Genomic DNA, 23,669 nt, shown 5'->3' with positions numbered 1-23,669 from the left:
TGTCTTGGAAGTTACTGTGTAAACCAGGCTAGTCCTGAACTAACAGAGAGTCTCCTGGTTCTACCTCCCAAGTGCTAGGATTAAAGATATGCATCATTGCCAAGTGTGACAGCACAAGCCTTTAACCCCAGCAGTCAGGAAGCAGAGGGTCTGAGTTTGAGACAACCAAGTCTAAAGTGTCCATGTCTCAAGGGGGAAAAAAATTGTACTACTAAGCCCAAACCAGAACTCACTTAAAAAGTGACTTCATTTATGCATATAAATGCATGTATGTCTGTATACCCCATGGTGCTTGTGGAGGTCAGAAGAGGGCATCAGATCCCCTGAAACTGTCGTAGGTTCTGGTTCCCAGAGAGCAGTCGAACTGAAAAGCTGAAATTTTCATCGTACTGACAAGAGCGCGGGCTAGAGTGGCTAAGGCCTCCGGAGATGGGGTAACTTCACATCTCGACCCCGCCCCTTGAGCACGTTCTCACGACCTCTCACTGGGTAGCAAGTCGCTGCTCGGAACCTGCGGGCGGCGGAGGCGTTTTCCCGGGGCCTATTGGCTGCTGGACCTAGGCAGTCAAGGGCGGAAGTGGGAGGTGTGGGTCCGTGCGAGCTGCTCTGCTGACGCGATCTGGCCACACTGGAGGCGGCGGGCGAACGGGGCTTGGGGGGTCCTCGTGGCACCGTGGAGAGGGCTTCTGGGGCTCCGTCAGGGTCCGCTACGGCTCCAGCGGAGCGCGGTGGGGATGGGGTACACAGCCGAGCGTCCGCCGGAGCCTCCGCCATGTTCGCGGGGCTCCAGGACCTGGGCGTGGCCAATGGCGAGGACCTGAAAGAGACCCTGACCAACTGCACCGAGCCTCTCAAGGCCATTGAACAATTTCAGGTGGGCAGAAGGGGCCGGGGCAGCTAGGGAAGCTGGACACAATTCGGCGCGCTCCCGACGCTTGGATGGAGGCGCTAAAGGTTCTGCGCTAGGGACCCGCTGAGTAACTGAGTGTTTTCCCTTTTCCGCTGTTACTATGGCGGACCCTAGTACTCGGCATCCGTGGTGTCCGTGCTGACTTGGCTGCGGCCAAGCAAAATGCGTACGCGTTTACCCTCTGCTTCTCCAGACAGAGAATGGCGTGTTGCTGCCTTCCCTGCAGTCGGCCCTGCCCTTCTTGGATCTACACGGGACACCGCGGCTGGAGTTCCATCAGTCAGTGTTTGATGAACTACGTGACAAACTTCTGGAACGAGTGTCAGCAATTGCCTCTGAGGGAAAGGCAGAGGAGAGGTGGGTCTCTACCAGGAAGCTGCTTATCTTTGTGAGTAGCATTGATGGTCTCCATGGCTGCACAGCCCTACCTGTAGATACAACCTGGAATGGAATGTGTTTGAGGGATTCCTCTTCTCTGTATGTTCTGCATGTGGAGACACACTTCCTCAGCTGTGCAAATCTGTGCAGGTACAAGAAGCTGGAAGACCTTCTGGAAAAGAGCTTTTCTTTGGTCAAGATGCCATCCCTACAACCAGTGGTGATGTGTGTTATGAAACACTTGCCCAAGGTGAGAACTGTGGGGCCAGCCTCTCAGACTGTGTGTTTAGTGCAGGAAGTTGCTTAGCTCTGGGAAAGTTTGATGGACTTGCCCTCCAGCAAGCTCTGGGCCCCTTCTTTATATCACACACTTCCCCTGGTTGAGCCAAATGGAAATATTTATCCCTTGAAGTGCAGGGTGGGTCTTTTGTGGGAAGAGGACTGTGGAGATTCTGGATGCCTGAATTCACCTGCTAAGAGTTGGAGGTCCATCACAGTCTGGGCTCTGTAGGGTCTGTGGGCAGCTGAGGCCTCATGGAGGCAGCTGTGTCCTCATGGCGACACAGGCAGGGCTTGCAGGGAGCTGTGGTGTTTACTGTGTAGGTTCCTGAGAAGAAGCTGAAGCTGGTGATGGCTGACAAGGAGTTGTACCGGGCATGTGCTGTGGAAGTGAAGAGGCAGATTTGGCAAGACAACCAGGCTCTCTTTGGTGATGAAGTCTCACCACTGCTGAAGCAGTATATCCTAGAGAAAGAGAGTGCGCTCTTCAGCACAGAGCTCTCTGTGCTGCACAACTTCTTCAGCCCTTCCCCCAAGACCCGGCGCCAAGGAGAGGTGAGATGCCTCTCAGGGCTGTGCGGCCAGCCCTTCATTCCATGCCTCTTCCCTGGGTGTAGCTCTTAGTTTGTTTCTGTGAGCATGAGCTTGTGTATGCAGCCTGGAAAAAGTTGGTTGGCAGAGGTTGTGGCAGGAGGATTGCTGTGAGTTTTGAGGCCAGCCTGAGTGACAGCAGATCTCATCTTAAAAAAAAAACAAAAACAAAAAAAAAACAACAACAAAAAAAAAACAAAACCAAAAAAAAAAACCAAAAAAAAAAAAACAAAACCAAAAAACCAAAAAGAAAAAAACTGAATGAAAGTTTTTACCTACTATTCTAACCTCTTACTGATGTTGGCATTATTCTAAATTCAAAATTTCCCTAAGTGGCTTACTTATTTATTTTTGAGACAGGACTTTCCAGTGTAGCCCTGACTGGCCTGAAACTCCCTATGTAGGTTAGGCTGGCTTTGAACTCACAGAGATCCACCTGCCTCTGTTCCCAAGTGCTGGGGTTAAAGGTATGGCCATCATGTCTGGCTCATAAGTGGCATCTTTAAAATGTTTTAAATTAATTTTAATTATTTGTTTGTGTCTCTGTACGTGTGTCTACAGCATGCCCACAGAGGACAGAGGAGTGGGATGCCCATAGTACTGGGTTCTGTTTGTGAGATGCCTGATGTAGGCACTAGGAGTTGGGCTGAGCTCCTCTGGAAGAGCAGGATGCTCACCACTGAGCCATCTCTCCAGCCCATAAGCATCATTTTTGTTGTTGTTGTTGAGAATTTATTATTACATTACTTATGTATCTGTGTAAATGACCATGTTGTGTAGAGACTAAAAGACAACTTCAGGAGTCTTATTTTGTTATGTTTTTTTGAGACAGGGTTTCTCTTTGTAACCCTGGGTGTCCTGGAACTGGCTTTGTAGACCAGACTGGCCTTGAACTCTGCCTGTCTCCATTTCTTGAATACTGGGATTAAAAGCATACACACCACCTCTGGCCACCTTGCCAGTTCTTAAGTCAAGACTTTTTAGCTAGTTTACTTTAGGCTAACACTGTTTAGTAGAAGGATAAGGTTATATAAGTCATTCAAAATTTTCTAGTGTCTACTTTGACAAAAATAGATGAGCTCTTTTTTTCTTTAATATGGAACAGTTCATGAATTTGTGTGACATCCTTGTGTGGAGACCATGCTAATCTTCTCTGTGTTATTCCAATTTTAGTATATGTGCTGGAAGGGAGGAAGCGGAGGCAGGGGAATCACTGGGACTTGAGGGCCTACCAGTGTCAACAGAATCAAACAAGTAAAACCTGCAGGTTTAGTGAGAGGCCCTTCCTCAAGTGAATAAAGTAGAGAGTGGTAGGACAGACTTGCAGGTTGGGCTTGGGTGCATGCGGTTTGAGTTGCTGACCTCCCAGTGGTGCTCTGGCTTCTTCCTTGCTTCCCCAAGCTCCCAGGTCCCTGGGCCTTCTTCACTTCTGCTTTGACATGTCACGCCACAGCAGGTCTCATTCAGCCCAGGGTCTGTCCTGTGTTGATGGGGCCATTTCTTACATCCTCCTGGTTTCCTTTCTTGTTCTTTTTCTTTTTTTGGTTTTTCGAGACAGGGTTTCTCTGTGTAGCCCTGGCTGTCCTAGAACTCACTCTGTTAGAACAGGCTGGCCTCGAACTCAGAAATCCACCTGCCTCTGCCTCCCGAGTGCTGGGATCAAAGGCGTGCGCCATCACGCCTGGCTCTGGTTTCCTTTCCTTTCCTTCGTTTCATTCATGTTTGGTTGGGGTTTATTACTCCTGATGAGAGCTTCCAGAGCTGACACAGCAGATGTTGTTTGAACTCCTGAGCCAAATGGCTAGATTTAGAATTACAGTCCTAAGTGCCAAAGACCTTTCTTGATGTTCTCCATTGTCAGATTCTGCAGATGAGTCTGATTTATGGCACTTTGATGCTGACCTGTTTTTCCTCTTGGAGACTTTGCAGACTTCCCTCAGTGCTCTGACTTTCCAGCACTGGGGACAGGACTAGTGGATCACCTTTACAGTCTTGGCTCAAGCTGGCCATGTGGGAGGCAGGTACCCTCTGTGTCAGGGTCACTTAGTGTCTGTGGTCTGTACCCAGTGAATAGGAGAACTTTGGACCATTCACATGGCTTAAGTGATGTCAACAGTGAAGATTTTGTTCCTGAGACGAAGATCCAGGTCAGTCCAGGAGTTCTTGGCAGGCAGGGGTCTTGGAGAGTGAAACAACAGACCAGTCACTGACTCCTGCACCCTTCTACCTCCTCCCACTGACCTTACTCCTTGTTGAGGCTAACCTGATGCCTTTGGGCTTCCTGTGATATCTTCACTCTGGACTTAATGCAAATGTTTCCTTGTACCATAGGCCTGAGACTCAGTTAACCGTGGTCAGTTAGAAGCTGAGTGAAAGTTCTTTGTGTTGAAGACTTTTTTTTTCTCCCTAGGACAGGGTTTGTCTGTGTAGTCTGAGCTGTCCTGGAACTCCCTCTAGACCAGACTGGCCTTGAACTCAGAGATCCTGCCTGTCTCTGCCTCCTGAGTATTGGGGTTAAAGGCATAGCCCTACTCTCTAATCCCCCCTCTCAAGCTGTTTGAGCTGGATTGTTTGGTTTACCTTTGTTGGGTACATGTAACGTGGGTGACGCCTGCAGAGGAACAGGCATTTTTCCTTGCATGGCTCTTGCCTAGAGTACAAGGCAAGGAAGAGCTGGATGTCCATGTTTATGGTTTAACACTAGAAGACAGGAAAGCACAGAGCCCAGTGTAGCCTGATAGGCGTTAGCCTAGGCTCAGAGGCAGTGGCCATATAGCCTGAGTGTCCTGTGTTGGGCCCTTTCTTCAGGTTGGCTCTCAGCACTGCTTCTAGAATGAGTCACCTACCTTAACCTGGCAGGCAGATGCTTGAAGTACAGTAGATCACAAACCAAGGGCCTTTTAGGATATCCTTGGGTTAAGTGTGGATCTACCACTTTGAGTAGCCAAAGCTGGCCCCCTAGAATACAGTGCCAACATTTCATGGCAGAGAAAGAAATATCTCATGCCAAAAAGAGAGAGGCCAGCTCTATAGCCAGGACTGGGGCACTTGTATTTGTTGTGCTTGGGTGGTGCTGGGATGGGCATTTATGTTTTGTTTTGTTGTTTTTTTGTTTTGTTTTGTTTTGTTGTTGTTTTGTCTTGTTTTCGAGACATGGTTTCTCTGTGTAGCCCTGGCTGTCCTGGAACTCACTTTGTAGACCAGGCTGGCCTCAAACTCAGAAATCCGCCTGCCTCTGCCTCCGAGTGCTGGGATTAAAGGCGTGGCCACCACGCCCGGCCTGTTTTAGTTTTTGAGACGGTCTTTAAGTAGCGTTGGCTGTTCTGGAACTTGATCTTTGAGTTCTAGTCTGGCCTAGAGCTCAGAGAGATCCACCTACCTCTGCCTCCCAAGTGTTAGGATTACAGATATGTCCACCTCTCCTTGTCCAGGCGTGGGGCTTTTGGACTCCGTTTGTTTGTCATGCCCATAGGTGGTGCAGAAGCTGACGCAGATGGTAGGGAAGAATGTGAAGCTGTACGACATGGTGCTGCAGTTCCTGCGCACACTGTTCCTGCGGACCAGGAATGTGCACTACTGCACGTTACGAGCTGAGCTGCTCATGTCTTTGCATGACTTGGACGTCAGTGACATCTGCACTGTGGATCCCTGCCATAAGGTAGCGTGGCGTTCCGTGCCCTCCTGTGCCCTCCTCCTCTGCGCTCATGAACCTAGGAATGGATGCTGACCACTTCTAAGCTTGCTTCTCAGACTGCCAGCTTTGTGTTCTTCAGCTCCACTGGGAGATGAACAGGTCCTTCAGACACCTGGCTTGTCCTTGCCTCTCTAGCCTCTGCTCTATAGCTGGAAGTGGCAGGCCCTGTGACCATCTTTCTATTGGGCACCTGGCTTCTCCTGCCCCAGAACCCTCAGGGCTTCTTGTTGGCCAGTACCAAAGTAATATAGGAATGAGGTTTTCTGCACTTCCCTCTATCCCCCACCAAGAACACAGGAAATCTGAGTCCACCTCCTGGGTACTATGTAGTCCTGCTTATTGCTAGGCACTGAGCAACACAGCATATCTGCCATAGCTTGTCCATCCATCTGCCAGCCCTGGTTAGCTCCCTTTCAGGGAGAATAAATATGCCTCTTTTATGTACTGTCCTGATCCTTGGTACTGTTGAGACCTAGAGAGGCCTCCTGCTCCCTGTGGGCCACTGGTCCCCCACGAAAGCTCACTGGTGTCTCAGTCCCATGCATGTTGCCTTCTGGGAACTGTGTTTGTTTTCCTTTGTTAATACCTTCTGATTGAGTGCACAGCAAATGGTGGTGTTGGCTGTCTAGGCCTAGAGACTACTGCTGCTCAGCCTTCAGCATGCCCCCCTTTTACTGATTGCATTTTCCCTGTCCTCTCCAGGGACCCCTTTCTTTCTCTATCCTGGGTTTGCCCTAGGGTGGGGACTTGGACCTGGCCTTGTGTTCATCTTTGCTTCTCTCCTGTATTGGCCTTGTGGTTCCCACAGCCATTTGGGTAGTAGCAGAGTTTGACTGAGGAGCGAGAGTCTGGGTATACCGAGATTGTGTATTTCCTTCCTGTAGTTCACCTGGTGCCTGGATGCCTGCATCCGGGAACGGTTTGTGGACAGCAAAAGAGCCCGGGAGCTTCAGGGATTTCTTGATGGTGTGAAGAAGGGCCAGGAACAAGTTTTGGGGTGAGAGCTCTTTGAGGACCCTAGCCTTTGATCCCTAAACAGGCATCGGTGGGGTTTGCTGTTCACCTTTGGTAGTTGGAGCCTATTCTGGTATGTTTGGGACAGTCATGCTTGGTACCAGGCCCACTGTTAACAGAGTGCTAACTCATTACTTGGAATGAGCCTTAGTAGCAGGAGGATCAATACCTGTGCATGGAGTTTGAGGCCTGCTGCTCGTGGGGCAGCCAGCACAGGGAGCTTAGTCAGGGAGGGGATTGTTGTTTATGGCAAGTTGGGTGTAAGCTGAGGGCTGGATTAGATACTCCAGCCTGATTCCCAGAATTCTTTGCCTGGCAGGAAGACATGCAGCTGCCACAGCCTTGCCACATTTCTCTGTTTTCTTCCACTGGCTAAACCTAGGGTTGAAGCCAGGCGTTTGTTTCTGTTTTGAGACAGGGCCTTAACTTTGTGGCCAAGCTGACATGAGATTCACTATGTAGACCAGGCTGACCCCAAACTCATTATGAGTTTCTCTCTCTCTCTCCCTCCTGAGTGCTAGAATTAAAGTCACATATCATTGCTTGCCCCTGAGTCAGGGTTTTTCAAGCAGTATGAATTTAGTATGCTGGGGTTTAATTTTTTTCTTTAACTTTGTAGTTTAGAAGATCTTTGAGTAAGTTATGGATAAATTATGAATTCAGTACAGAGAGAGGCTGGCTATCCGGGGTCAGTCCCCAAGCCCTTGCATCCCAGTCTGTGGCTGTCCCTTTAGTGGGTCTGGCACTGTAGCTATTAGAAACAGAGTAATCAGGCTTCTCAATTTATACCAAGGTCTGATTCCTTCCAGGGATTTGTCTATGATCCTGTGCGACCCCTTTGCCATCAACACACTGTCCCTGAGCACCATCAGGCACTTGCAGGAGCTGGTTAGCCAGGAGACACTGCCCAGGGTGAGCATAGTCATGGCTGCTGGCTGTGCAAAGCGCATACTGTCCACTTGTGAAATTGAGTTTTACTCCATAGGTGGGTACTGGCACATGGGTGCCTTATGGTCACATGTTCCTAGGGTCCTGGCTCTGGAAAGCAGAGAGGCTGCTTTACCCAGTGAGACCAGAAGATGGCATGGTCTCTGTGAGCTCTCGCTAATGCCTCTGTCTTCTTTCAGGATAGTCCCGACCTCCTCCTACTACTTAGGCTGCTGGCACTGGGCCAAGGTGCATGGGACTTAATAGATAGCCAGGTCTTCAAGGAGCCTAAGATGGTATGAGGTCTGGTTTCCTCCTTTTCTTTTAATTATGGGGAGTGGAAGGGTGGGGGCCCTCTGGTAGGAAAACTCTACTCCTAGAACACCTATGAAGGATGTTTGGGTATCTTGGTGAACTGGCTGCAGGGTGGAGCTAGTCCATGGGGACTGGGGTTCAGATGGGGCTTTGCAGGTGCAGCCATGATGGAGGATTCAAGAATATAGCACTCAACATGAGTCTCAGGAAACAGGGAGGAGGGGTTCGGGGAGGGGGACAATGTCCAGGAAAGCTGGATTTGAGACAAGTGTATTAGGGGTAAGGGCAAGGTGTACATGACAGAGTAGGTTAGGGTGTCTATTGAGAGCAGCCAGGCTCAGGGGGACCTTAGTGGACTCAGACACTCCTTCTGCCAGGAGGCAGAGCTCATCACCAAGTTCCTGCCGATGCTCATGTCCCTCGTGGTGGATGACTTCACTTTCAACGTAGATCAGAAGCTTCCAGCTGAGGAGAAAGCCTCAGTCACATACCCCAACACACTTCCTGAGAGTTTCACCAAGTAGGACTCCAGGGCAGGTTTGGGGGAGGCATGAGAGTGGCGCTGCCAGGGAAGGGGCTGCCGGGCGGGCTGACTGAAGACCATGGCTTCTTGTATGCAGGTTTCTGCAGGAGCAGCGCATGGCTTGTGAGGTGGGACTATACTACGTCCTACACATCACCAAGCAGAGAAACAAGAATGCTCTCCTGCGCCTGCTGCCTGGACTTGGTGAGTACTGATGGCGATGGCTGTACTTTCCTGTCACCTGTGCCCTGAGCTCTGGCCCTTTCTTCCTGCCTTCACCTCCAACTCCTGTAGCTCGGTTTCCATGTCTGCACTTTACTTCAGTAGACATTCTGTGTGCATGTTTGTAAAGCAGGTTTAGCTCTGTTTCAAAGATGCCGGTAAGTATTGTGATTTCCTACAGAAGGATTTTGTACTTTTATAGCCAGGTATGCATGTGGTGCCTGTCTTTCATTCCAGCACTTAGGAGGCAGATCTCTGTGAGTTCAAGATTAGCCTGGTCTGTATAGTCAGCTCTCAGACTCTTCCACCTTTATGTGGGTTCCAGGCAATCAACTTGAGCCTCCTGACTTGTGTAGCTTTTCCTCACTGAGCCATCTCACCAGCCCTTTTTTTTAGGTTATCCAGGAAAACCAAGGCTACATAGAGAGACCCTGTTTCAAAACAAAGCAAAAAACATAAACACCTTTTGTCTTAGTTATTTAGGGTTTTACTGCTGTGAACAGACTCCATGACCAAGGCAAGTCTTATAAAGACAACATTTAATTGGGACTGGCTTACAGGTTAAGAGATTCAGTCCGTTTTCAGCAAGGCAGGAACATGGCAACATCCAGGTAGGCATGGTACAGGAGGAGCTGAGTTCTACATCTTTATCTGAAGGCTGATAGCAGAATACTGACTTCCTGGCAGCTAGGACTAGCTTCTTAAAGCCCACACCCACAGTGACACAGCTAGTCCAACAAGTCTACACCTCCCTGGACCAAACCTATGCAAACCATCACATTCTACTCTCTGGCCCCCATAGGCTTGTTCAAACATGAGTCTATGGGGGCCATTTCTTAACATAGCATGATGCAAAATACATTTAGTCCAACTTCTAAAGTTCCCATAGTCTATAGCAGTCTCAACAGTATTAAAAGTCCAAAGTTCAAAGTCTCTTCTGAGATTCATCTAATCCCTTAACTGTAATTCCCAAAGTAAGACAGGAAAGCTGGGTGTGGTGGCGCACGCCTTTAATTCCAGCACTTCGGAGGCAGAGGCAGGCGGATTTCTGAGTTCGAGGCCAGCCTGGTCTACAGCGTGAGTTCTAGGACAGCAAGGACTACACAGAGAGACCCTGTCTCGAAAAACCAAAAAAAAAAAAAAGGAAACCAGTTAGGCAAACTCCAAATCTGCGTCTCCATATCTTGATGTCAAATCTGTCTTCAGATCTCTAACTTCTTTTTCATCTTTGTTGAATGCAACAAACTTCTTTTCCTTGGGCTATTCTACTCCCTGTTAGCAGCTTTCCTTAGCAGATAGCCCATGGCTCTGGCTTCTCCAACATCTTGAGGTCTCCAAGGTAACTTCAGTGTTACAGTTTCTTGTTTCAGTGTTCTTCTGGGCTCCTCCGAAGGGCTAGTGTCACTTTGCCAGCTCTGCTCTCTGTCACACTCTAAGCTCAGGTTGATCCACTTCACTGCTGCTGCTGTTCTTGGTGATCATCCCATGGTACTGGCATCTCCAATATGCTGGGGTCTTCTGCTGCAACGAGGCTTCACCAATAGCCTCTCATAGGCTCTCTTCATGGTGCCAAGCCTCTACTCCTTTGCATGACCCCTTCAGTCCTGGGCCATCAACTGCAGCTGAGGCTGCACCTTCATCCATGGCCTTCCATGGCCTTAGCCTCTGGGCCATGCTCTGATGCTTCTGCATAGCCTAGTTGTTTGTCTGCAGGCTTTCTTTTTATGGAGGCTAATTCAGACTAGAGCCCCGGGTGTGGGGCAGATTACTGTACCTTTCTATACTCTAGCTATGGTCTTGCTTCTCTGATGAGAACCGCAGACCACCTATCTACTTTAGCTGGTCAACTCTCTCTGCTCACCCGGGTCTTGTTCAGAATTTGGGACAAAGAGAGTCCCTTGAGGGCAGGGGCCGAGCCACCCTGTTCTGTTTACAGTGGAAACGTTTGGTGACCTGGCCTTCAGTGACATCTTTCTCCACCTGCTCACTGGGAGCCTGGTACTGCTTGCTGATGAATTTGCCCTGGAGGATTTCTGCAGCAGCCTCTTTGATGGCTTCTTCCTCACTGCCTCTCCCAGGTAGGACACGCACATTTCCTGCCAGTTCTTATGTTTGACAGCTTGGGAGGAGAGTTGAGGCCCCATCCTGCTAAAAGACCACAGGTGGGTCTCTGAGCACTGAGACCTGTGCTGGACTGAGGAATTCCTGCATGGAGCTTGGGGGTGACCAGGGCTCAGTGCTGATCCACCTCTAGGTGGAGTGGGGTAAGCTGAAGCTCATGCTGACCCCAGGGTGGGTTGTGCCTAGGAGTGAAGCAGGTGTCACGGCACCTCCAGCTCCACTGATCTCTTCCAGGAAGGAGAATGTGCACCGTCATGTGCTGAGGCTTCTCCTCCACTTGCATGCAAGAGTGGCCCCTTCCAAGCTGGAGGCATTGCAGAAGGCTCTGGAGCCCACAGGCCAGGTGGGTATCATCAGTTCCTACTTAGAGGGCATTGTTCTGTGAATGTGCTTGGCCAGTCCAGCTGTGGCATGATGCCCTTGGCGCTTGCTTTGATGGTGTTTTTCATGATTGGTCTTGCCTCTGGGTTCACTCCTCCATGTAGGCTCAGACAGACCCCCTGTCTATGGCATGCCATGTCTGGTTTTCCTACAGAGCGGGGAGGCCGTGAAGGAGCTCTACTCCCAGCTTGGTGAGAAGTTGGAGCAGTTAGACCATCGAAAGCCCAGTCCTACCCAAGCTGCAGAGACACCAGCACTGGATCTGCCTCTTCCCAGCGTGCCTGCTCCAGCCACACTGTGAGGCTGTGGAGAACTGAAACTGTTTGACAGTGGTGCCCTATGGAAGGGCACCTAGTTGGCTAGGGGTGTAGGCTGAGCTGAGAGGGGTGTTCTTTGGCAAGGTTCTCCCTCCTCTAGTTTCTCCCAGGAGCTGGTCCCAAAAGGTCCTCCCTCAGTGGTCTACTTGCATATCATAGGGGGCCCTTGATGTCATGGTGGGACTTGGCCCCTGCTTGACCCTGGCAGAGGTGGATGGTGATTGGGATATAGGAAAAGCAGTGGGCAGAGGCCTGACTGACCTGATATTCAATCTGCACAAAGTCCAAGGTATGCTAGGTTCACCAAAGTAGATTTGCTGGACCTGATCCCCAAGCACAGGAGTGGTACCCTCCACAGAAGCTGGGGGAGAGTCTGCAGCAGGCCTGAGCCTGCTGATGTCAGTGCTGACTGAGTCCATGCTAACTGAGATCTGTAGGCAGAGCTCTGCCCTGTAGCTCCCTGCCTCAGTTTATCTTTGCAATACAAAGCAAATCCTTCCCCAGCTATGTGTTTTAGCCTTTGAGTAGGGGAGTTTCGGTGTACACATTGAATTTTCCACTTATGTAAATAAAACGGATTTTGATAAATCCATGGTGAGGAATCTGTTTGTCCTGGGACTGGGTTCAGTGGTGGATGCCATGACCACCTTCACCACCTCTTCCTTCTCTTCCTCCTCTTCCTCCTCCTCTTCGTTTCTTTCTTCCTTTTTTTTTTTTTTTTTTTTTTTTTTAATGTTAGGTCTCACTACCTGTCTCCGACTGTCCTGGAACTCATTGTATAGGCTAGGCTATCCTCGAACTTGGAGAGATCCTGCCTTTGCCTCCCACATGCTGGGACTAGTGTGTGCCACCACGCCTGGAGGGTGTAACATTCTGGAGAGTCAGTGCTTTGGCCTCTGTGCTGAGTAACCTGGTGTAGGGCCTAGCTGGAAGATCTCAGGGCCTCTCAGAGTGCTTTGATCTCTGTGTACAGTCTTTCAAAATGAGGGATAGGGATTGCTATGAGGACCAAGGATAAGCCCTAAGTCAGAGTGATTCTGAACATCAAACTTTACAGCCCTGTGGCAGCTTAGACATCGCTGGGTGGCTAGGGAAAGTCCAGCTGGGCCTTGGGCATCCAAGACAGAGTGGCTGAGCAGGGAAGCTGTCTGAGGCCTAATGAAAGCTCTCTTGCTGTGATGGGATTAGGCAGGTGTGGGTGTTTGCAGGGCCCCCAGTCTGTGCCTAGCTTTTCCCAGTTGTGAATGAATGGTATGTACCTTGGCTGAATCTGGCTGTATGTCACCAGGTGGGGAGGGGCAGGCTAGTGAATATATCCCTGAAGCTGAGTGAAGGGGAAGGAACGGTTTTCTATTATAAGCAACACTATAGACTAGATGAATCATAAAGTGTGTTTATTTTGGCTCAAGAACCTGGTCCAAAGATCAGGATGAATTTAATGATAGTAGCCTTTCTGACAGAGGCCTGAGGCATAGGGTACCTCAGTGATTGGGGGAGAAGGGGACAGAGAGGGATGGGGAAGGGCAGGGAGGGAGGGAATGAAAATGTATGGGTTCTGTTTTCTCTCTTTAAAGCCATGGAATGACAAGGTGACATTTTTACAACCTCATTTGATCATAACCACCAATCTTGAAGGCACAGCACAGTGGATTGAATTTTCAGCCTCCACCACCCTCTAGGTGGCTGGGGGAGACTTCAGCCAATGACACCACAACTAGATCACTGTGGGACCACAGGAGCGCTGCTTAAGTTTCCAGCTGTGTAGAGGTCACAGGTCAAAAAAACACAGGCCTTCAGTTGGGGGAAGTGCTGCTAGATTCTCCTGTATTATTATTATTATATTATTTTCTGTGACAGGGTCTCTGTAGCCCTGGCTGTCCTGGAACTTGGTATGTAAACCAGGCTGTTCTCAGAGTCACAGATCCCCCACCTACTTGTCAGCCTCCCAAGTGCCCGGCTTGCTTGGTTATTTTAAAAGTGGAAGAAACATGTCTGTGGGGTGATGGCAGTGATCCATTAGTAAAAAGCTTATGACACTGGGACTTGAGGTTGTCATATCCAGGCAGCTGCTACTTACACAGCACAGACATTTCAGGAAGGCTCTTGGGGCTGTTTTCATGCACTTAGGATGGTGACTAGGGCTACATGGGGTAGACAGGAAAGGTCTGGGCTGAGAACAGAAGCTGTGAGTGGACTGGATGCCAGGCAGGGTAACTGGGCAGAGGGAAGGACTGCTAGAGGCTGAAGCCTGGGAGAGACAAAAGGTCTGTGTGGCTGGATTCTGCTAGTGTGGGCCAAGTGTGCCTTCAAGGAGCTGTGAAAGGAAAGGGTGTGGTAGGTGAAGGGTCAGGTTTGGGGCTGGTGAGGTTGGATTTTACAGTAGGGTTGGGACCAGGGATTGGGCACTGAGGCTTGTGAACCTTCTGTCTATCAAAGCCTTATCCTTGCAAAAAGTAACTCTGGGGCATGAGTTCCCTGAATGGGTCACTTTATCAGCTCTTTTCCTTATTCCGGAATGGGACTCTGGGCCCTAGAGAGTTCGATAGATCAGCCTCTTGGAAAAGTAGCTGGCCAGCATTGGGTTTACCTAAAGATTATCCTGTCCCTTTCTTGCAGGGCCTGATCCAGGACCCCAGGGCCCAGTATCCTTGGGTCAGGAAATTCTCGACTAGAAAACTAAGGTTTCTAAGAGCCTCTTCCCTCTAGGGCCTGCTCAATCAGCTGTGTGCATTGATATTTTACACGGTCTGTGAAGTGTAGATGGGGGGGGGGTCATGGGTGAGGCTGAGTTGTTTAGATGGCTCTGGAAACACTTATCCTCTCTGGCCACTCTAAACTTTGTGAGAGTTCTGGAAAGTTCAGGATCCCAGGCTGGCCAAGGAAGCAACCAGCTCCCTTTCAGAATGGGAGGAGTCTGAGGCACTTCCCTTCCTGCATAAATGGGCATGGAGGTGGGCAGGGCTGCAGGCAAACAGGTTGCCATGAAAAGTCTAAAGCTTTTCTGTCTCCCAGTTCTTGCTCAAAGAACATTTTTCTATCTGCTCTCCCACTCCACAAGGGCTCTGAGACATAAGGGGTTCTATCCCTAGCGCTAGAACTTTTGTTTCTTGGGTCCTGCCCTATGAGAGGTCCAGGTGAATGGGCAAAGGGGAGGGTGGGCGGTAGAGAAGGGAAAGGAAGGGAAGTACAGAAGAAAAGGGATTAGAGGCACCCCGCTGAGCAAATGACCTGCTTTCTACTAGTTTACTAAGTAGGGTCTTTTGGGTCACTTCCTCAGTTTATCTGGGTCAGGGAAAGGGGTATCCTGGCAGAGGCGATGTCAGTAGAGGGCAGACTGAGCTTTCAGGAGTCCAGGGAACCTATGGGAAGAGCTGCTGGACGGGCTCCTCCCTCTCTGTGCCCTGGATAGGGGTTCTGGGTCAGTCAGCCAGACCTGCCCCCACTGGTGGTTCCGTTCAGCCCAAGCTCCGCCTGCCAGCACCCCTGACTCACTTCCTTTGCATCTAAGCGGAAACCTCCCCAGAGCTTCCCCTGTTCCTGTCCCTGGGGACCTGCAGAAGTTGTTACCCCTTCAAGCCTGAGTTGGGCCAGCCAGACCCTGGCCCACCCACCTCACCGATTGGGTGGAAGACTAGCATTTCCTGCTTCCTGAGTTGCTGGCTCCTGGCCTTGGAAGGGAGTGGCTGAGCTGGAGGAGCCTGCGCAGCTGCAGGTAGGTAGCTGCAGATATGGAGAGCTTCAGGCCAGCCTCCTCAGAGGCAAGGCTTTAATCCTTCCTCGGCTCTTGTTCATTTTTCTGCTCTTGTGTTCTCTGGGAGGATGGTGAGGGACCCCAGATTTGGGCTTGGATGGGAGCTAAGGGTGGGAGTGGGTTGGAAGGCCTAGGTTGTGACTAGGGACAGTGCTAGAATCCATTCTCAAAACCATGAAAGTTTGTCTGCATATTCCACCAACTGTCCTAAGTATGGGGAGAGTCTCAACTCTTAGGGGTACTGAGTCCTCTGGAACAAGGTGCCTACTTGGGACCTGTAAAGCCTTTGACAGTCTGATAGGTGCTGGGTGTGTTTGTGCAGGGTCCAATTTGACCATTCTATAACCCTAATCAGTGACAACGAGCCTTCTGTTTATTCCTCTAAGAGGGAGGTCAACAGTATGATAAATTATACACCTCGCCCCACCCCCGCACTTCCTCACAGCCTAGGCCTTTTCGGAGAGGACCCAAGAGATTTGCATGCGTTGGGGCCCTCCTGCTGAGAGCCGGGCTTCCTGGTTAGTGGAACTAGCGAGGCGGGGCCAGTATTTGGCCGGAAAGTACCTTAAGGAACCCCAAGAGGGTAAGATCGGGGACTCACGAAGTCTTCCCATTTTTCTATTGCAGGGAGGGGAACTACATGCCCAGCATAGGTCCTGAACCATGGACCGCAGCCATCCTAGCCTAGAGCCCCAGGCCAAGGGACCATGTGTGATAGCGCCAGTGCGCGCCGTGCTCCGTCTGCGCCGCCGAGTCTGCGTCCTGCGCAAGAGGCGCCTCTTGCAGCCAGGCACTGAGCCGGACTCTGGGACAGGGACACTTGGGCCCACCGGCAGCTTGGGCACTCTACGTGCCGACCTAGACCAACCTAAATTCTTCACCTTCGACAGCCTGACAGAGCTGACTTCTAGGACACCCCGCAAGAGGCGCAGGCGTAGTCGGGTAGTTCTCTACCCAGAAACCTCACGGAAGTGCCGACCCCGCACAGAGCGGCAGAGTCGTGCACAGCGTTGTCTGCTGCTTCTTGTAGCCATTGTGGGGTTCCAGGTTCTCAACGCCATTGAGAATCTAGACGATAATGCACAACGTTACGACCTCGACGGGCTGGAGAAGGCGCTGCAGCGTTCTGTGTTTGGACAGCCAGCTGCTGTGGGCCGCATCATGGCCCTGCTGCGAGACTACCTGGCTACACATGTGCACAGTCATCCCTTGCTCCTGGCACTGCACGGGCCCAGTGGTGTAGGCAAGAGTCACGTGGGGCGTCTGTTGGCGCGCCACTTTCGCGCAGTGCTGGAAGATGGTGCTTTGGTTCTGCAGTACCATGCACGATATCACTGTCCAGAGCCACGCCCGGTTCAGGACTGCCGGAAGGAGCTGGCACAGCGAGTGGCAGATGTGGTGGCACAGGCTGAGGCCGAGGAGAAGACCCCTCTCTTGGTCCTGGATGAGGCTGAACTCTTGCCACCTGCGCTGCTAGATGAGCTCCACGACCTCCTGCAGCCACAGCGTTCGCACCATTTCCACAATGCTATCTATGTACTCCTAAGTGGCGCTGGTGGTATAGAGATCACACACTTTGTGCTGCAAAATGCGTCACGGATGTTGCCCCCACTCCGCCATAGCGCAGGCAGTACTCAGACTGAGGAATCTCCAGCCCAGGAGTTACTCACCAGTCTTCGAGAGCTCCTGGCCCGAGAACACCCTCTGTGGCACACTGCAGCCATCGTGCCCTTCCTGCTACTGGACAAGCCGGATGTGGTCAACTGCTTCAGAGAGGAGATGGCAGGGGAGGGCTTTTTTCCTGAGCAGGCACTGGCAGAACATCTGGCAGAGCAGCTCAGCTACTACCATGTTGCTGGACATGAATTTGCCATCACCGGCTGCAAGCAGGTAGTAGCTAAGGTCAACCTCTTACAGCACAAGCCTGCACATGCTGGACACTAGCCAGTGGGCCCAGGCAATCGGAACTGTTGAAGAAAACAGGAAGGATGTCAGGTGACTTGTCCCCAAGCTGGTTCACCCCAGGAGCTAGGGAGGCTGATGCAGTGGCTTAGCTCTGAGCTCCACGTCCGTCCTCTTCACCCCTGAGCCTTGAGATTCCCTAAGGTCACCAGGAAAGTAGCTACCTTCCCATATGGAGTCTTCCCCATACCCCCAGCTCCCACTATGTCCATCATATCCCAGAGACATGTGATAGGGCTTCCCATAACCCTAGGAAGTAGCCAGGGTTATGGTAGATTATCTCAGAGGGTGTGAGGCTGCGGTAGGATTCTGGTCCTCTGGAACATGTGGCAGCCTCCATGCCTCTCACAAACTCCCAACCACCCCTTGAATGCCTCCTTAGCTTAGAGGCCACGAGGTGGGGACAGCTTCTCTGTCTGTGCACGTCTCTAGGCCTGCCTCAGAAGGAAGTTAGATGTCTGCAAGCCAGTGAGTAGATCATGGAATTCTTCAGATGCTCTGGGGCATGAACCTAAGAGGAGACCCACCCTCGTGAGACTGGCTGCCTGTTTGCCCCAGAGACAGACATGTAGAATGGCGTTGGAATCAGCTACAAGGTTCAGGGTCCTGCTCACCAGAAGAGACCCGAGAGGAGAGACCTCTACCTCCAGGGAGATGATGTGTCTTCACCACCCTGGGGAGACCTGGGAAACCACCAAGCTCAGGTTTCCCAAGAAAGGCTCACTGGACTCCAGTCTGTCCTACTGCTGAGGAACTCACTGGCCCCTTCCCTTCCCTGGCTCTGGAGTGACAGCGGTTGAGTCCATAGCAAACTGGGAGCCTTGGAAGTGAACCCTGCTTTGAGGCTGACTCGATGTAGGAAGCAGGAAACAAGCATGAGGCCCAGTGGGGTGGGGTCAGTCTGTGCTGTGTGGTTGCCACAGTTACACGTGGGTGAGGTTCCCTGTAGCCTTTGGCAGTCCTAGGTTCAACCTCTCCATTTGCTTGGAATTTGCAAGGCAGAAAGGAGGCTTCTTAGTACTCTGGCCGTGTCTGTGCTGCCATCTTGTGGCTGCACCCAGACTTTGCCTGTGAATGCTCATCAGTCTGGGTTAGAAAGCGGTGCCTCCCAAAGTGTGGCTTGAGGGCACACAGGAAGTGGTGACACTAGAAGCGATTAGAGAGGAGGAGCCCCTCAATGGGGGTGATATGTCCCTGCCCACGCTTGGGGGAGAACTGCTGCAAAACTACCCAGTCTTAGGTTTCCCTAGAGAGGATTGCTAGTAGGCTCCAGTGGAGGTCCCGTTTGCCGTGCGTGGTCTGAGGATCTGGTGCATGACCTGCTGAGTTTGGATGCTGTTCAGTTCTTGCAGGATTATGCCAAGAAGGCCCCTAGGGTTGTCACCTGAAAACCTACCTGGAAGTGTCCCCTACGCAGCCAAGTGTTGCTTGTAGTCATTCACTTACCATCTACAGAGCGACTAAGTGAGGGTACAAACCCGAGCAGCATCTCCTCTTTATTTATTTATAAAATCGTGCACTTCTAAAATAATTTCATGGAGGCTAATTTCAGGTCTAAAGAGGCCTGTACACTCAGCACTGAGCAGGTTGCATTGTGCCCATGAATAAACCGCAGCTCAAATCTACCCACCCACCTTCTTTTCTTTTCTGACTGTCTATGAATTGAGAAAGGGGTATTAAAACCTGTTAATGGCTGGGCTGGTGAGATGGCTCAGTGGGTAAGAGCACCGGACTGCTCTTCCGAAGGTCAGGAGTTCAAATCCCAGCAACCACATGGTGGCTCACAACCATCCGTAACGAGATCTGACTCCCTCTTCTGGAGTGTCTGAGGACAGCTACAGTGTACTTACAATAAATAAATAAATAAATCTTAAAAAAAAAAAAAAAAAAAACCTGTTAATGGTAAATTCACCAACATCTCTTTCTAACCATCTATTTAATAATTCCTGATTCTGGAGACAGGTGTGCACCTTTAGTCCCAACACTCAGAGGCAGAGGGAGTCAGGTCTCTGAGTTCAAGGCCAGCCTGGTCTACAGAGTGAGTTCCAAGGCAGCCAGGGCTACACACACACACACACACACACACACACACACACAACCCCCTGTCTCAAAATCCTTGAACCATCCCCTCCAAATTCATGTTTTCAGACAGGGTTTTATATTCATAGCCCAGGCTCATCTTGAACTTTTGAGCCTCTTAAATGCTAGAATTATACTTGTATACTATCATGCTAGCCAAATGGATTTTATAGGTTATGTTATTTGAGGAATTTTGGAGGGAAGTATAGCAGGTAGCTAAAATTCATAGCTCAGCCAGCAGAACTGAGCAGGAAGTGTGCAAATAACTATTATGTCTTTATTCTTTTTTCTTTTTCTTTTTCTTTTTTTTTCAAGACAGGATTTCTCTGTGTAGCCCTGGCTGTCCTGGAACTCACTTTGTAGAACAGGCTGGCCTCGAACTCAGAAATCTGCCTGTCTCTGCCTCCCGAGTGCTGGGATTAAAGGCGTTTGCCATCACGCCCAGCTATCTTTATTCTTTTGACAGACTTGCTATGAGATCCTAGGTGATCCAGAACTCAGGACTCTTAAGTTTTCTCTTTTTGTTTTGTTTTTGAGACAGGATTTTGCTAGATAGCCCAGGCTTGCCTTGAACTCCTTATAGCCTAGACTGGCTTCAGACTCTGAATTTTCACCAACCCTGCTGTGATTCACAAGCAGGAAGCTCTGGTGACACACCTTGATGAGGTCACACCTCCTAATCCTTCCCAAATAGTTATACCAACAAGGGACCAAGTATCCAAATGTATGAGTCTGAGAAGGCTGCTCCCACTCAAACTACCATCCATAGCCTCTACCAAAATAGATGTGGAGACAGAAGCTGGGAGAGGAAACCATTTTATTCAAGTCGAAGTTTGGGAAAGTGGAGTAAGAGTTCCATCACAGAGGAAAAAAAAAAAACTTCCATTTTCCAAAATGGAAATGTATCAAGGTGGTGGTGGGTGTGAAGGGTGAAAGATTCTGGCACTAGGCAAAATTCTTTGTCTTCAAAACATGTTTTTTGACCTCTTGACCTGCATGTAAATCTGGAGGGCAGGTTTCTGCCTGTTTTAAAGCTTTGGGCATCATCTCCTTTGTCTTTGGAAACACATTAATTTTAGAAGTACAAAAGGGACCGTTAAGGGAAAGCTAATAGACAGCATCCTGAGAGTCGGAAAGATCACCCAAACCTCAAGGGGTCCAAGGCATCCCATAATTATAAAACAGCGGCTTCTAGTCTGTGCCTTGCCTTGGGTTATTTCATTTTATGAAGCAGAATTTGACTCCATTTTGAGAGATACAGAGGGTGGCAGGACAATTCTGCACTTCTCTATGTTTGTCCATACCACCACCTGCCCTGCAGTACCCAGGAGGCAGATATATATGCCTGTAGGTAAGAAGGTGCCATATGGACACACCAATGTATTCAGAAAAATGATTAACTAATGAATACAACCAGATTAAGGAAACGTGTTCCACAGTCCCCTGAATCACATAAAGAAGAGGACACTTAGACCACAATGACAAGAGCTTCACTTGACCCATCAGCTGAACACCCATGGGGTCAAGGAAGCAGCAGGCAGGGATCTGGCTGCCACCCATTCACCTCAAACCTGTCCCTTGCCTCGGCAGGTCTGATCCATCATGGGACTTGACTCCAAACCACAGAGAGCTTGGTTTTGTGGTGGTGTCCCTGGCAGCTCTCTAAGAACTTTATCTACCACCTGCTCTCCAACTTGGAGATTCTCTTTGTAGCCTCTTTTATCCCCATTGTAGCCTTTCTATAACCTCTATTTGTACGTAGATATAATTACCATGTGATGTATAATGTCTGGTCTGGGATTAATATGTGTCTTAGTCGGGGTTTCTTTTCCTGCACAAACATTATGACCAAGAAGTAAGTTGGGGAAGAAAGGGTTTATTCACCTTACACTTCCACATTGCTGTTCATCACCAAAGGAAGTCAGGACTGGAACTCAAGCAGGTCAGGAAGCAGGAGCTGATGCAGAGGCCATGGAGGGATGTTACTTACAGGCTTGCTTCCCCTGGCTTGTTCAGCTTGCTTTCTTAAGGAACCCAGGATAGCAGGGTGGTGGTGGCGCACGCCTTTAATCCCAGCACTTGGGAGGCAGAGATAGGAGGATTTCTGAGTTCGAGGCCTGCCTGGTCTACAAAGTGAGTTCCAGGCCAGCCAGGACTATACGGAGAAACCCTGTCCTGAAACAAAACAAAACAAAAAGAAAAAAGGAAAAAAAAAACACCAAAAAAACAAAACAAAACAGGACTACCAGCCCAGGGATGGCACCACCCAAAATGGGCACTCCCAACCTTTGATCACTAATTGAGAAAATGCCTTACAGCTGGATCTCACTGAGGCATTTCCCCAAGGGAGGCTCCTTTCTCTGTGATAACTCCAGCTGTGTCAAGTTGACACACAACACCAGCCTGTACAATATGGTATTGGCATTGGAACAGAAAATGTGTTTTGTTAGTAGTCAGCTATCAAGGGAAATCAGGACAACTTGGAGAATTTCAGCCACCACAGCTAACCTAGTTCATGAGTTTATGTAATAAAGTCTTAACAGTGTAGAAGAGCACAAATGTGGCCATCCATGCTTCTGATATAATGTGCTCATGGCCACAGAATAGCTATATAGCTAGACAGAAGGGACAAAGGTGGAGGCGGCAAGATTTTGATGAAGAGCATCAAAAGAAGACTGTTTCTTTCTCGCAAAAATTACTATTTTTGTGAAATAATTTTAAAGGTTTGTTATTATTATTATTATTATAAAGCTTTATTTATTTTATGTGTGTGGGTGTCTTGCCTGGTTATATGGCCGTGCGCTACAGGCATGCTTGGTGCATGGGGTGCCAGAAGAAGAATTCTGATTCTTAGGGACTATAGTTACATTCGGTTGGGAGTCTCCATGTAGGTGCTAGGAATTGCACTCAGGTCCTTGATGAGAGAAGCCAGTGTTCCTAACCACTGAACCATCTCTCCAACCCAGATTTTATTTTATTTTTTTAATTTTTTAAAATTTATTTTATTTTTATTATATGTAAGTACACTGTAGCTGTCTTCCAACAGTCCAGAAGAGGGCGTCAGATCTCATTAAGGATGGTTGTGAGCCACCATGTGGTTGCTGGGATTTGAACTCAGGACCTTCGGAAGAGCAGTTGGGTATCTTACCCACTGAGCCATCTCTCCAGCCCCAGATTTTATTTTTAAAGAATTATATATTTATTTTATGTATATGAGTACACTTGTTGTCTTCAGACACACAGGGCACCAGATCCTATTACCGATGGTTGTGAGCCACCATGTGATTGTTGGGAATTGAACTCAAGACCTCTGGAAAAGCAGTCAGTGCACTTAACTGCTGAGCCATCTCTCCAACCCCCATTTAAAAAAATTTTATTTTAATTATGCTTATGTTAGTGTTGGTGTCCCCAGGGGCCAGAAGAGGATCCCTTGGAGCTAGACTGTGGGTGGCAGACATGGGTGCTGGGAATTGAACCAAGGCCCTTTGCAAGAGCTCTTAGCCACTGAGTCATCCCTCCAGCTCTGTAACATTTTTTCATTCTTTTTTTAACTTTCAAAAATGCTGTTTCAAGGTGGGTATAGTGGCCCGCAGCTTTAATTCCAGCACTCAGGAGGCAGAGGCACGGGAATCTCTGTGAGTTTGAGGCAGCTTGCAGTCTATATAGTAAGTTCTAGGACAGCCAAAGATATATAGTAAAACTCACAATAAATAAATAAATAAATAAATAAATAAATAAATAAATAAAATAAGCAAAAGACATACTATTGTCTTTTCCCATAGTGAACCCATCAACCACCCAGACAGAAACCTGTTCTAGGGACTTTAAGAAATAAAATAAGTTTGGTGGTGGTAGCACATGTCTTTGATCCCAGCACTCAGGAGGCAGAGGCAGGAGGATCTCTGAGTTTGAGGTCAGACTGGTCTATAGACTAAGTTTCAGGATAGCCAGGGCTACACAGAGAAACCCTGTCTAGAAAAAAAAAAAAAACAAAAACAAATGCTCCACACATGCCTAGTCCCCAAAGCTCTTAGTTTTTATTAGTTTTTTAAAAAAGTTTTTAGTTGTTTATTGTTGTTGTTGTTATTGAATTTTCAAGACAGGGTTTCTCTGTGTAGCCAGGCTGGCCTCAAACTCAGAGATTAACCTGCCTCTGCCTCCCTAGTTCTTGGATTAAAGGTGTATGCTACAACCACCAATCTTAA

The 23,669-nt window shown here is 49.3% G+C and overlaps 2 protein-coding genes and 1 non-coding gene across 4 annotated transcripts; 2 read left to right on the top strand and 1 right to left on the bottom strand.

Moving 5' to 3' along the window:
• The first annotated feature begins 486 nt into the window (after nucleotides 1–486).
• On the top strand, nucleotides 487–12,264 carry Nelfb (negative elongation factor complex member B). Of its 2 annotated transcripts, NM_021393.3 has the most exons (13): nucleotides 487–874; nucleotides 1,104–1,267; nucleotides 1,439–1,538; nucleotides 1,892–2,122; nucleotides 5,631–5,816; nucleotides 6,737–6,849; nucleotides 7,676–7,778; nucleotides 7,994–8,089; nucleotides 8,486–8,628; nucleotides 8,729–8,835; nucleotides 10,790–10,931; nucleotides 11,209–11,317; nucleotides 11,510–12,264. In NM_021393.3, exons 1-13 carry the CDS (start codon nucleotides 629–631, stop codon nucleotides 11,654–11,656), a joined length of 1,887 nt encoding a protein of 628 aa, NP_067368.3. In that variant the 5' UTR covers nucleotides 487–628; the 3' UTR covers nucleotides 11,657–12,264. The 2 variants fall into 2 exon arrangements, with proteins under 2 accessions (NP_067368.3, NP_001297086.1); NM_001310157.1 differs by having other exon boundaries at nucleotides 487–1,267.
• Gm22572 lies at nucleotides 3,249–3,353 on the bottom strand. Its single transcript, XR_003954154.1, has one exon. It is a non-coding gene; the product is annotated as a U6 spliceosomal RNA (small nuclear RNA).
• A 2,898-nt stretch (nucleotides 12,265–15,162) lies between the features above and the next one.
• Nucleotides 15,163–19,256, top strand: Tor4a (torsin family 4, member A). The gene is made up of 2 exons (NM_146115.4): nucleotides 15,163–15,384; nucleotides 16,051–19,256. The coding sequence occupies exon 2, from the start codon at nucleotides 16,087–16,089 to the stop codon at nucleotides 17,365–17,367; it is 1,281 nt and encodes a 426-aa protein (NP_666227.2). The 5' UTR covers nucleotides 15,163–15,384; nucleotides 16,051–16,086; the 3' UTR covers nucleotides 17,368–19,256.
• The last annotated feature ends 4,413 nt before the right edge of the window (nucleotides 19,257–23,669 follow it).

This window comes from Mus musculus, chromosome 2 (assembly GCF_000001635.26).
Source record: "Mus musculus strain C57BL/6J chromosome 2, GRCm38.p6 C57BL/6J".
NCBI classification, from domain to species: Eukaryota; Metazoa; Chordata; class Mammalia; order Rodentia; family Muridae; genus Mus; species Mus musculus.
The sequence above is the reverse complement of the archived record's forward strand: the minus strand, read 5'-3'. Positions and strand labels throughout refer to the sequence as shown.

Bases quoted from the DNA above. Each gene is read 5' to 3' on its own strand.
- Tor4a (NM_146115.4), top strand. From the start codon at position 16,087: ATGGACCGCAGCCATCCTAGCCTAGAGCCCCAGGCCAAGGGACCATGT.